This window comes from Heloderma suspectum, chromosome 1 (assembly GCF_057233095.1).
Source record: "Heloderma suspectum isolate Gila_16-S chromosome 1, 16-S_ref, whole genome shotgun sequence".
NCBI lineage: Eukaryota > Metazoa > Chordata > Lepidosauria > Squamata > Helodermatidae > Heloderma > Heloderma suspectum.
In genome coordinates this window covers 172,356,933-172,370,111 of record NC_139458.1, presented here as the reverse complement: position 1 = coordinate 172,370,111, position 13,179 = coordinate 172,356,933, and the positions used below count along the sequence as shown (strand labels likewise).

The 13,179-nt window shown below is 43.2% G+C and overlaps 1 protein-coding gene across 1 annotated transcript in view; it reads right to left on the bottom strand.

Annotated features, from left to right (window-relative positions):
* KIF5C (kinesin family member 5C) overlaps positions 1 to 13,179 on the bottom strand; it is a 117,701-nt gene that overhangs the window by 80,872 nt on the left and 23,650 nt on the right. Inside the window, exon 2 of the mRNA XM_084810293.1 lies at positions 12,448 to 12,538. Within this exon, the coding sequence (XP_084666419.1) occupies positions 12,448 to 12,538 (91 nt within the window). The remainder of the gene's footprint in view (positions 1 to 12,447; positions 12,539 to 13,179) is intronic.

Here is a 13,179-nt window from a genome sequence, read left to right as displayed (position 1 = left end):
TAACAAAATCTGTTCCTTTCCTAGTGAGAGGTTTAACAGCGATAAATTCACGAAATGGGAAAAGTGGATTAGAGGTCTTACACCTACTGAGACATTTAAATACACTCATTTATGCTTCTAGGCAGCCTCTTGTACTTAGCAAGGGACCTCTACATGGCCAGAGAACTTACAGTTATGAGGAACTGCGAAGTCTCTTTCTGAATGCCTTCCTGAAAACAACATCGTATTGATTTTCAGTTTAGTGAATGCTGAGCTTGGTCAAAAAGAAATTATACTTGGATATTACTGAGACAATGATTTCCCCTGGTAAAGCAATCAATTGCTGTTTTCCATGGATGCCTATAAAGCAGGGCGTGTGTTGTTGTTGTTTTTACCACCCTTGCATTGAATTTCACTAATTTTAAGACTATCAGACCTAGATATCCCATATTTTTATATGACAAAGTCACTAAAAATGTATAGTTTTTGTAATATATCCATAGATAGGTAGATCTTGAGATCCAATATTTTAAAAAGAATATTAGGCTGTCCCTGTCTTGTGCATTTTAACACAAAGATTTGCTAATTTACTAGATAAATAAGCTTTGATTTAACCAGTAACATTATTATCCTTTTTTCAAATAAAAAAAGTTTGTCATTCTAAATTTACTAGGTGTCGTTCGCAAAGCTAGTAGCAATTCAGTGAGAAACAGTCAAACTGTTATTAAAGACTGGCTTAATTTACTTAAAAGCCACTCCTCTTGCACACATGGAGCTGTCCAGAGGGATGGTGCTGACTGCAGAGATCTAAAATGCACCGTAGACACATGTTTTCAGGATCCTGGTTTCTTTATACACAAACACAGTACACACACTCAACATACTATGGCAAAATGTGGTTGTTGCCGGCTTACTCCATGCCACTCTTGTAACACGGGAATGCGGAAGTCACATGGGAGGGGACAATATCAAATGCAGTCAATATCAAACACACAGCAATCTGCCCTCTGATGCTAGTGAGTTTCTTTCCAGATGTTCCTGCTCTTCCCATGTTTATGGATTTCTACCCTGAAAAATCAACAGCCATGCCCAATGCTCCATTCCCTCCCCCAACTTTCAATCACAGTACATTACTTTGTTATAGTATGGATTAAATCCCTGCTTCCATGATAATGATAGTTGCTACCACTTCACTCCCTGTAACTATTGGACTCACCCTTGAGCAGGACTGAGAAGGAAGAGTTTTGGTAAAACTATAAAAGTACAGGATCCATTCAAACACATTAAGGGAAAGATTTGAGGAACAACAGCAAGACTGGCAGAGCGTTATAATCTGGGTATTCTGCTATAACTGTTAGAAAGGCAGATACTTCTTAAGAGATATGGATAGTTGTAGTTTCCTTCCTTCATCATGACATCTGAATGGGGATTCTGGCTCATCTCTCCCCAGACAAGCCAGAGTTACTTATTGGTTTACAGCTATGGATTACTGAGGGAGAGACAAGTCAGAATCCCCAGTTCAGACATCATGATAACAAACCATAGACACAGAGTCTGAGGGTTGTTTAGCAGCTCCCGCTTGGAGGAGAAGCCAAGTGGGAGCAATCGGGAAGCATGCACCAGCACATTCCTCATTACCGATAAGCCAGGGTCCAAACACAACCATGTAGTTTCACAAGTCTAGAGCAAATGCTCTGATTCGCTCTGTCTCATGTCTCTACATTCCTTGGTAGAGTCAAACATACAAATAACCTAAATGCAGGAGTCAATAGTTTATGCACTGCAGATTCATAAGGGTCCAGTAGGCAATCATTCCAAATAAATCTTTAAAATATCATTTTGCCTTTATCCAAAACTCCAGAAGTGCCTTGCAAACAGCTACAGTGAAAAAGAAAAATGTCCACCAGTCTGTGTATATTGGCCATTTCTTTTTTCCATGCACTCCAACAACACTGCCTAGTAACCATGGTGCTTAATTCCTTTCATTCAGCAGGATTCAGCTGATAGGACAGTCATTTCCCTGCACAGAAAATGGACTTAAGCCTATTTTATTATCCTAACAAGCAACAGCCAGAGCAAGATATGAGAAAAATGGAGGAAAGAGAATTTATAAGAGATTGCTATTGAGGCTTCAAAAATCAGCATTAACATATTGCAAAGGAGGAGGCATTAAACATACACTTCTATGATGTACAGTGTTCCATTATCCAGATCTCCCACACACATACACACCTAAAATAACTATGTGGGTATTTGGAAAAGAGAGAGAAATATATTATACATGGTGTTTAGGACTGCAGAGTAGAGAAAGCAGCCATTTATCATCCCTATGCCTTTCTGCAATGAATCACCACATTCAAAACTGCATGTTGACATAATAACACTATAGGTATCTATATCAATTGACATAATTATTATGGAACAAAACAACAAACTCCACAATAAATCTTGAGGGCCAGGGTACCACTGAGAATATAGGAGGGCATGTTAAATTATTCACTGAAAAAAAATCACCATGAAAACCAAACGATTTCTATCTGTTATACTAACGAGAGTAATACCAGGCCAGAAAAACAAGCAAATGGATAAAGGCACTGCAGATGCAGATCTATATCCAAGACAGAGGCTACACCTGAGCCAGATTAACTTGGTCAAAGATGAGAAATATGAAGAGTAGGGGCCAATCTACATGGGTGATTTAGTGCAGAGCGAGAGCACATCATGGTCGTTCATGAGACATGACATTGCCACCACTCCTCAGTAACCATGCAGCTTCCCTCTGCAAAAAGTGCATTTCCTCAAAGGCGGTTTACTGCGTTTCCCCCTTAAATGCTTTTCCCTTTCCCATGCGGTTCTGGTGTAGTGTGCCCCATCCCCCCAAATTAAATTGTACATACTGGGCATGCCTGGTGGTGTGTCTGTAACCTGGTCAAGGTGTGTTTTGCCATTGCATCATCAAACCATATTGTTTGTGAGCCATTCCTGTCCTCCCCCCCGCCGCCGCTTCACTATTTTGCAGTTGCACAGCTTCAAAATAGGCTTCCTAGTGCTTTCCATCTTTTTAGTTGCATTGTTTCATTATAAGGGTCCCTTATACAGTTGTGCTGTTTCACTGTAAAGGGCCGACTGCCATTTTCCCTATTCGCTATCTTTACTTTGAGGCACCTGGGTGGGGGTGTTTGTTTACAGAAGCGATGGGAACATCTCTGCACAGGTGCGATGGACATTGTGAAGATGGGAAAAAATAGGGGTGTAGAAAATAACATCTAAAACATGTCTACTTGTAAGTAACTTTTGCAAGGATAACTCAGCAGCCCTTTACCACTGACCACCATGTCCTGTATACACGTTGGACTGTGGTTGCATAACTTCACAGTCATGTTACTGCACAGTAGCATGATAAGGGAAGGCATGATGGAGATTATAAACAAGGGGCATAAACTAACTGTGACAGAAAAATGTCTACTTAGAAGTAACAGTCTCTTCCATTGCACTTCAGTGAGCAAGCCAGCAATGAGAAGTGCGGGGGAGAAGCCTGATCCCCACACATTTTGTGCAAAAACCCAAATGCACTATTTATGGCCACAATTTCCACAAAAATGCATCTACCACAAATAGTGGTTCCCTAACTTTGGTGCCTACTTGACCATAATTTCTGCAGAGAAAGGAGGGACACTGGCAAAGGTGTTGTCTCAACATGTGTACTGGGTAGTAACTCACTCTCCACCATTACACTGACCACGGGTGTTGGGAGCAGGGCAGTGAATAACACATCTCTAAAGAGAAATGGTGGATGTCAGAGGAGAGGTTTGGGATAACTACACAGGCATGATAAATTTCTTACATTACGCTTCACTGAATGGGGAGAAGGGAGAGGGGCGGGGAGCAAGCATCCGCTCATTCACTGAGCTACAACGACCCTGTTGAAGATGGTCTGCTCTACTTGTGGGACTCCACCCACCCAACCCCAAAGTACTGCGGTTTCGGGTGATGTCTGCCAAAAAAAAACCCCACTTTCACAGGGCAATGTCTACTCCACTTTTCTGGCTTCATGCGCCACTGGTGCACCAACCCAAATTCATGAAAATCCGAATTAGACAGAAGACACCTCAGAAACCATCTCCGTGTAGATAGGGCCTAGAAATTCTAGGCCCAGGAAACTATACATTATTCTCTGTCCTACCCAGTAGAAAGTCTCATCAATGATTAAGTCTTACAATGGCTTCTTTCTTAGTAGATATAAAGAAGATAATCTCAATCACAGCATCAGACAAATCAGCATCAGCATCAGTTTGCTTATTTGAAAGAGGGTTTAGAGATAGAAGCATCTATAAACAAAACATAATGTGGATGCAGCATTAAATACCCTTCCTTTAAGAAAATATTTATCCTAACCTATATTTTGCAAAGCTGATGCATCTCCTGTAAGCACCTTAAGGTAGAGAGAACTAATTCATGGGTTGTTGCCTTACCCAGAGTTAACCCAGGAGTTGGCCACCAGACAGTTGAGCACATTGCAGCTTGTTTTCCCAATTTGTGGATTGTTTTGTTCCACCCTCCTCACTCTCTCCCAGTCTCTGTCCCAAGAGCCTTTGCAACACTGAAGTATGGGCAACCGCTGGCAAGGCTTCGTTATGTCAGCAGACTTTTCACCACTGGTCCGCTCTGCATTCTAAGTTTGTAATAATAATTGGCTGTTCCCAGGAATGCTTGTACTGTCCTGATGAAACCCTCCCCACCTGCTACCATTTTCCCTATAGGCATTTCCCTATAAATTTTACTGATAGCTTGTTCAGGTTACGTAGAAGGCAGGTTATTACTTAGTAAGTACTTCAATTGGGGTGGGACCATGCAAGGGAGAGCAGCCAAAAAACTACGAGAGGGCATGCTGGGAGCACGAAGTGCATAATGGGCAGGCAGGGTTTGTGATCGTGAAAACAGTATGGGCTGCCAGTTGGCACAGTATGTAGCCACTGATAACATGTGGAAAATGGCCCCAGATGAATCATGGAATAGTAGGGTTGGAAGGGGCCTATAAGACCATCGAGCTCAGGATAATGTCAACTAGAGCAGCATGTATCGCTCATGCTTCCTGCTGTAACACTGTTTCTGAGTAGGGGTTCAGTGGGCGCAGAGCAGACTGCTGTTGCAGGGAACCTATGGCGATGGCATCCTGGAAGCTGGGGGTTCTCCTCCAGGAGTATGAAACAGATGCTGATAACATCTGCCACAAGGTCTTCTTCAACATCCAGAAGTGTGTAAAGCAAACACCACTATGACTTTAACCACCCAGATGCTCTCCTTGCTGGTAGTCTCACCCTGCTGTGGTAGTAGTAGATTTTTTTTTCCTTTTGCCATTTGCAGAGCACAATACAGACCCCTAAACCATGGCAGAACCATGAAAGCCTGGTCACCAAGGATGAGTGGGTGCACTGGCACCCCTTTAACCATAATCGGGGGGACAGTGAAGAACATTCCCCATGGATAGCTTAACTGCTACGGGTGAATTCCAAAAGGCAGCTGTGTCATGACTTCTGGACACACCAGCGTAAATGTCTATGAACCTGCCCTTTGCGTCTACCACAGCACCTGCAAAACCATGCTGTAGAAACACCTTTGGTTATAGTGGTCTGTTCCGTGACACTCCAGAGAGAGGATTCTTGCAATGCACAGGAGCAATGGGACACCAGTTTCAGCACTATAGTACTGCAAGTTTATTAGTAGCAGGAGGACAGGGAAAACAGAGAGATCGAACAGAAGTGCAGACTTTGGTCATTACATGGGGGGGGCAGGGGCAGCGATCGCATGAGATTATAAACCAGGCCCAGCGCCTCAGTCCAGATCAGGCTCAACATACCCAGAACTGACAGCAGCCTCTGGGGCAGGGGTCCTCAACTTTTTTGGACCTAAGGGCACATTTGGGTTCTGTTCTGGAACTGTTGCCATCAAGGCCACATCAGTTTGCCTTTCCACTGCAGCAATCCAGTCCACCATGGTCCTTTCAAAAGTCTGGTCTGAGGCATGCATAATGCAGAGGCATTATCTACTGACTTTCCAGAAACATGCATACTTTGAGAGATGTGCCATCTTGCCCACATAGACAGGAGACTTCCACTCATCCTCTGGTGATGCTCCCATTCATCCAGCTCTTGAAGACCTTCACATTTGCACTCCCCTATCATTTCTGTGGCACGAACCAAGTCTCAACAAGTTGGACATGATCGCACCCACTCTCCATGCAGCATATATTCTCCTTGACAGCCCTAGGGTAGGTGATGAGGAATCCCTAGTGGGGGAAAAGGCTGACCTTCATGGAGTGATGCCTAACTCTGATGTGACACCAAGATGCCACTGCCAATGATATACCTAGGTGTCACATCCCTCCTGTCCAGCAGAATTGTTGCTAACTTGTCATAGCATGGCATGGTTCAACATCTGAGCACTTCTGGATCATTGTCCCCTTAACATTCCTTAGCACTTCTGGGTCACTGTCCCCTTAAAATTCCTTATTAATCATTTCTCTGCACTGTGCAGGTGTGTGCGCAAAGCCTCAGGCTAACATTTGTTGAGAAAATCATATGAACACATTCTTGTATCTATAGGTGCTCTGTAGGGCTGTGCCTCTCAACTGATCCAGAGATCGATGAATATGGCAATTTCAGCATCACTCCATAACCTAGTGCACATTCTCTGGGTTTCTTGGGACCCGTCTGCCTAAGAATGTGCCTGTGATAACTGAGACGCTTGTGAGACAGCCTCTACAGCAAAGAAGAGAGAAGCCTAGTAGTCCTCCTCCATTCTGGATTCTGATGAGTGTGGAGTTCTCCCAGCCATTGTGGCTCTCTGCCAGATGTGGTAGCAGCCAGTAACATAAAGATGGCTATGAAGAAGACGAGACTGCATGCTGTCCTGACACTGCTGTTCACCCACCTTTTCACATGCCCAGAGCAGAAGGAGGGAGTCGGGAGCATCCTTAGAGAACACTCCTAATGTTTTATTTACCTTGGAGGGATGGCAGCTCAAGACCTTGCAGAACACTGTGCTCATGACCCACAGCTACTGAGAGACGGAAATCAGTTCTGCGAGTGGCCCTCTGAGAACACAGGACATTGGGGTGAGAGGCAACAGCTGGCAGAAAAGAATCTCTTTGGGGTTGCTTTGGTACACTTTGGAATGCAAACGCAACTAATTTGGGACAGCATAGCCACCTTTCTCCAAGGTCGTTCAGTGGAAATAAGCACCAGTTGGTTGTTACAATGAAAAGCCAAATGCAAAAACAACCTGCTGCTTTCATGGAAAACGCCAAACTGCAGTAGGGAGGAGGCAGAATGAACTATCTTGCTGCTGCTGCTGCCAGGCAGACGTCAGCATCCCTGCATGTGAGGGAAAAGGGCAAGAGAGATCGCGAGACAGCATGTAGAGTGGTCGGGTTTTTGCTACTCTTTCCAATCAACTCTATAGCCTTGCAACACAACCCATGAACAACACATGATTCTGGGTTCACATGCAATGACAACCTATGGTTTAAACAACCCACAGTTCAAAACCCAGAAACAAATCATGGGTTCTTTTCATAGGTTGTTCATGGTTAACATTCCACAGTTGACCCATAGTTCTGGGTTCACACATAATGACAACCCACATGAGAACCAGGTCTTAGTCTCTATGAAGTACACTGATGAAGCTCAGGGCTATTCCCATCATTAGTCTAGGGTTGCTTATTTGATAGCTTCATTCTGTTATCAAAGTTTTTAAATCAGTCACTACATACATAGCAACAATCAGAAAGGACTCCCCACCACCCAGATAGATTGAGGAGGGAAGAATCTAGACACAACAGCTTGGATTCTAACTTTTCACTCCATTCACAAAAGGGGAGCTGCACTCACAGAAGGGGCTTTTTCTATGACTGGAAGTGGTCCTGTCATGAGCACAACTCTTCCCTTCCATTAACAGAAGCTTCTTCTATTCACAGTACAAAACATTAGGATGTCAGCCATTGAACTAAGATATACGTAAAAATCCAAAAGCATTTATCATCTGCAGTATCAGTTAAACTAAGCTACAATGCAGCTAAAACTTCAACATCAAAATGGTTTTGTGAAAAACAGGCCTATTCATAGTAGCTACTATTTTCCTGGAGTTAATGCAGAATATGCCATTACTTTGGTGACTTATTGATCACTATCACACAAAAAAGAACTTTTAAAAATAGTGTACTGGCCAAAAGATTTTCAAGAACAGTTCCAGAAACTTAGTTCTAACTTCAGAGAGGCATATCAATCACAGCTTGTTGTTGTTCAGTCGTTCAGTCGTGTCCGACTCTTCGTGACCCCATGGACCATAGCACGCCAGGCCTTCCTGTCCTGCACTCTCTCCCGGAGCGTGCTCAAGTTCATATTCATTGCATCGGTGATGCTATCTAGCCATCTCATCCTCTGCCGTCCCCTTCTCCTTTTGCCTTCAGTCTTTCCCAGCATCAGGGTCTTTTCCAGAGAGTTTTCTCTTTGCATTAGGTGGCCAAAATATTTGAGCTTCAGCTTCAGTATCTGTCCTTCCAATGAGCACTCAGGGTTGATTTCCTTTAGGATGGACGGATTTGACCTCCTTGCAGTCCAGGGGACTCGTCAGAGTCTTCTCCAGCACCACAGTTCGAAGGCATCAATTCTTCAGCGCTCAGCCTTCCTTATAATCCAGCTCTCACAGCCATACATTACTACTGGGAAAACCATAGCTTTGATTAGACGGACCTTTGTCGGTAAGGTGATGTCTCTGCTTCTTACTATGCTGTCTAGGTTTGCCATAGCTTTCCTCCCAAGGAGCAAGCGTCTTTTAATTTCATGGCTACAGTCACCGTCCGCGGTGATCTTGGAGCCCAAGAAAGTAAAATCTGTCACTGCTTCCATTTCTTCCCCTTATATATGCCAGGAAGTGATAGGGCCAGATGCCATGATCTTCGGTTTTTTAATGTTGAGTTTCAAACCAGCTTTTGCACTCTCCTCTTTCACCCTCAACAAGAGGCTCTTGAGATCCTCTTCGCTTTCTGCCATTAGGGTGGTATCGTCTGCATATCGGAGGTTGTTGATAATTCTCCCAGCAATCTTAATTCCGACCTGTGATTCATCCAACCCAGCATTTCTCATGATGTATTCTGCATATAAGTTAAATAAGCAGGGTGACAATATGCAGCCTTGTCGTACTCCTTTCCCAATTTTGAACCAATCGGTTGTTCCATGTCTGGTTCTTACTGTTGCTTCTTGACCCTCGTACAGGTTTCTCAGGAGACAGGTAAGGTGGTCTGGTACTCCCATCACTTTAAGAATTTGCCACAGTTTGTTGTGATCCACACAATCAAAGGCTTTAGCGTAGTCAATGAAGCAGAAATAGACATTTTTCTGGAATTCTCTTGCTTTCTCCATGATGCAGCGAATGTTGGCGATTTGATCTCTAGTTCCTCTGCCTCTTCGAAAACCAGCTTGTACTTCCGGTAGTTCTCGGTTCGCATACTGCTGAAGCCTAGCTTGTAGGATTTTGAGCATCACCTTGCTGGCATGTGAAATGAGCGCAATTGTGCGGTAGTTTGAACACTCTTTGGCATTGCCCTTCTTTGGAATTGGAATGTAAACTGACCTTTTCCAGTCTTGTGGCCATTGTTGAGTGTTCCAAATTTGTTCGCATATTGAATGCAGCACTTTAACAGCATCATCTTTTAGGATTTTAAACAGCTCAGCTGGAATACTGTCATCTCCACTAGCTTTGTTGTTAGTAATGCTTCCTAAGGCCCACTTGACTTCACTCTCGAGGATGTTCGGCTCAAGTTCAGTGACCGCACTATCATGGCTATCAGGGACATTAAGATCTTTCCTGTATAGTTCTTCTGTATTCTTGCCACCTCTTCTTAATCTCATCTGCTTCTGTTAGGTCCCTGCCTTCTTTGTCCTTTATCATGCCCGTCTTTGCACAAAACGTTCCCTTGAGATCTCCAATTTTCTTGAAGAGATCTCTAGTCTTTCCCATTCTGTTGTTTTCCTCGATTTCTTTGCATTGTTCATTTAAGAAGGCCTTCTTGTCTCTCCTTGCTATTCTCTGGAACTCTGCATTCAGATGGATATATCTTCCCCTTTCTCCCTTGCTTTTCACTTCCCTTTTTTCCTCAGCTACTTGTAAAGCCTCATCAGACAGCCACTTGGCTTTCTTGCATTTCTTTTTCTTTGGGATGCATTGAGTTGCTGCCTCCTGAACAATGTTACGGACCTCCGTCTATAGTCCCTCAGGCACTCTGTCTATCAGGTCTAATCCCTGAAATCTATTCCTCACCTCCACTGTATATTCATAAGGGATATGATTTAGGTCATACCTGAATGGTTTAGTGGTTTTCCCTACGTTCTTCAATTTAAGCCGAAATTTTGCAACAAGAAGCTCATGATCTGAGCTACAGTCAGCTCCAGGTCTTGTTTTGACTGACTGTATAGAGCTTCTCCATCTTTGGCTGCAAAGAACATAATCAATCTGATTTCGATATTGACCATCTGGTGATGTCCATGTGTAGAGTCATCTCTTGTGCTGTTGGAAAAGAGTGTTTGCTATGATCAGCGTGTTCTCTTGGCAAAACTCTATTAGCTTTTGTCCTGCTTCATTTTGTACACCAAGGCCATGCCTGCCTGTTATCCCAGTGATTTCTTGACTTCCTACTTTAGCATTCCAATCCCCTATGATGAAGAGGACATCTTTTTTTGGTGTTAGTTCTAGAAGGTGTTGTAGGTCTTCATAGAACCGATCAACCTCAGCTTCTTCGGCATCAGTGGTTGGGGCATAGACTTGAATTACTGTGATGTTGAATGGTTTGCCTTGGATTCGTACTGAGATCATTCTATCATTTTTAAGATTGTACCCCGGTACTGCTTTTCCCACCCTTTTGTTGACTATGAGTGCTACTCCATTTCTTCTAAGGGATTCTTGCCCACAATAGTAGATATGATGGTCACCTGAATTAAATTCGCCCATGCCTGTCCATTTGAGTTCACTGATTCCCAAGATGTCGATGTTCAATCTTGCCATCTCATGTTTGACCACCTCCAGCTTACCTTGATTCATTGATCTGACATTCCAGGTTCCTAAACAATATTGTTCTTTACAGCATCGGATTTTCTTTTCACCACCAGACACATCCACAGCTGAGTGTCCTTTCGGCTTTGGCCCAGCCGCTTCGCTCTTTCTGGCGCTACTTGGAAATACCCTCTGCTCTTCCCCAGTAGTATACTGGACACCTTCCGACCTGAGGGGCTCATCTTCCGGCATCATATCTTTTAGCCTTGTGATATGTTCCATGGCATTTTCTTGGCAAGAATACTGGAGTGGGTTGCCATTTCCTTCTCCAGTGGACCACATTTTGTCAGAACTCTCTGCCATGACCTGTCCGTCTTGGGTGGCCCTGCACGGCATAGCTTATGGCTTCACTGAGTTACACAAGCCCCTTCGCCACAACAAGGCAGTGATCCATGAAGGGGATCAATCACAGCTACCCCTCTATAAGTAAGGTCAGAAGGAACATAAGAAGCTGCTTTACACCAGGTTGGACTATTTGTCTGTTGAGCCCTCCACTACCTACTCTAACAAGCCATGATACTCCAAGATCTCAGGTAAAGGCTGCATTTACACAGAAGAAGAAACCAGGGTTCCTGCGAGTCCTGGCTTATTGTGAACAAGCTGTCTGCTAGTGCATGCAGCCTGTTTACTACTGCTTTGCTCCACCCTACTAGTACAAGCCCTAAACAAACCAGAAAAGGGTTTTTTGCTGTGTTGTCTGAACTGGGTATTCTGGCTTTTTGCTCCCATTACAAGCCAAGATCGCAAGCCAGTTTGTTCTTGGTGTATAAATACTGGCTTGTAAAGGGAGCGAAAAGCCAGAATTCTCAGTTCAAAAGATGTGTTAAACAAACCCTTCCTGCTCTGTTTAGGTGCTATGTTAGCAAGCAGGAATAAATACGCTGCGTGGACCAGTGTGTTCACAGTATGCCAGGGTTCTCTGTAATCCTGCCTTATCATTATGTACAAACATAGCCTAAGAGACTTTCACATTGCCTGCTACCTGATAATTTTTAACTGGAGATGACAGGGGAGTGAACCTGAGACCTTCTGTATGCAAGGCATGTGCTCTACCATGGAGTCATGTCCCTTCCTTGATACTCAGAAGTGAAACGAAGACGTGCACTATGTCTTTCCCCATTTCCACTATAACACAAAAAGTAGAGACACTCATGAGTCCATGTTGAGACCCATAAGCACCCACAGGATTTCAGAAGTTCATACATCCAATTGTGTGAGTTTTGCAAGTCCAGCATCTCACCTATCAAAAGAAACAAAGGAAAAATTCACATTACTTCCTCCCCATCCCTACATTATTACCAGTTCCTATTTGTGCTCAACACCGCCCCTCCTATCATGAGAGGTTAATTGAACATTCCTTACCTTTAACAATCTGTTTGGCACAAGCATTATAGACTTGTTCTTGGGATGTATTGGAAGGTAGCACTCTATCAAAGACATAAGGTTTCCCTTGCTGAAATAAAAACAAGAGGTATTTCTTTTTAGGAAAGAACACACACAGCAAAAATACCATTATAAAATCCAACACAGATCTATATAAAATGTACACCTGCTCAATTTGGATTGTTGATTACTACAAAATATATTACAATAATGGTACATCTGGCATTTGTCAGATAGCCTATTCAGAGCAGTTAGCAAACACTAGCTGGAATTCTAATTACCCAGAAGCTTGTCAGATTCAGTATGGTATGAAGGAAAAAGAATAGACCCGAACATTCAAGTTAAAACTCAAATGGCATTGCTAAGAAGTAGCAATTAGAGATATAAGATCTATAATCTGAACAGAAACCTAAATTTGAAGAGGTAAATTCATCAAAACATTAGAAATTTCCCACTGAAACCTGCATTAACACCAAGTTAAAATACTTCCCAAGACCTGATGCACCTTGCTCCAGTATTTCAATCAAAGGAAAAGCTAAATGTTATAATGCTGAGTTCTTCCTCCTGAGTAATATATAGCTCCATGTCCAAACATATTACATAATATCATATGCTAGTAATCCTAATTCAGTTAATAATGATGATGATGTGGGTAGCTGGATTTACTTGTTTTTGCTAATTTGTGGGGGGGAGATTCCTTCCCCATTAGCA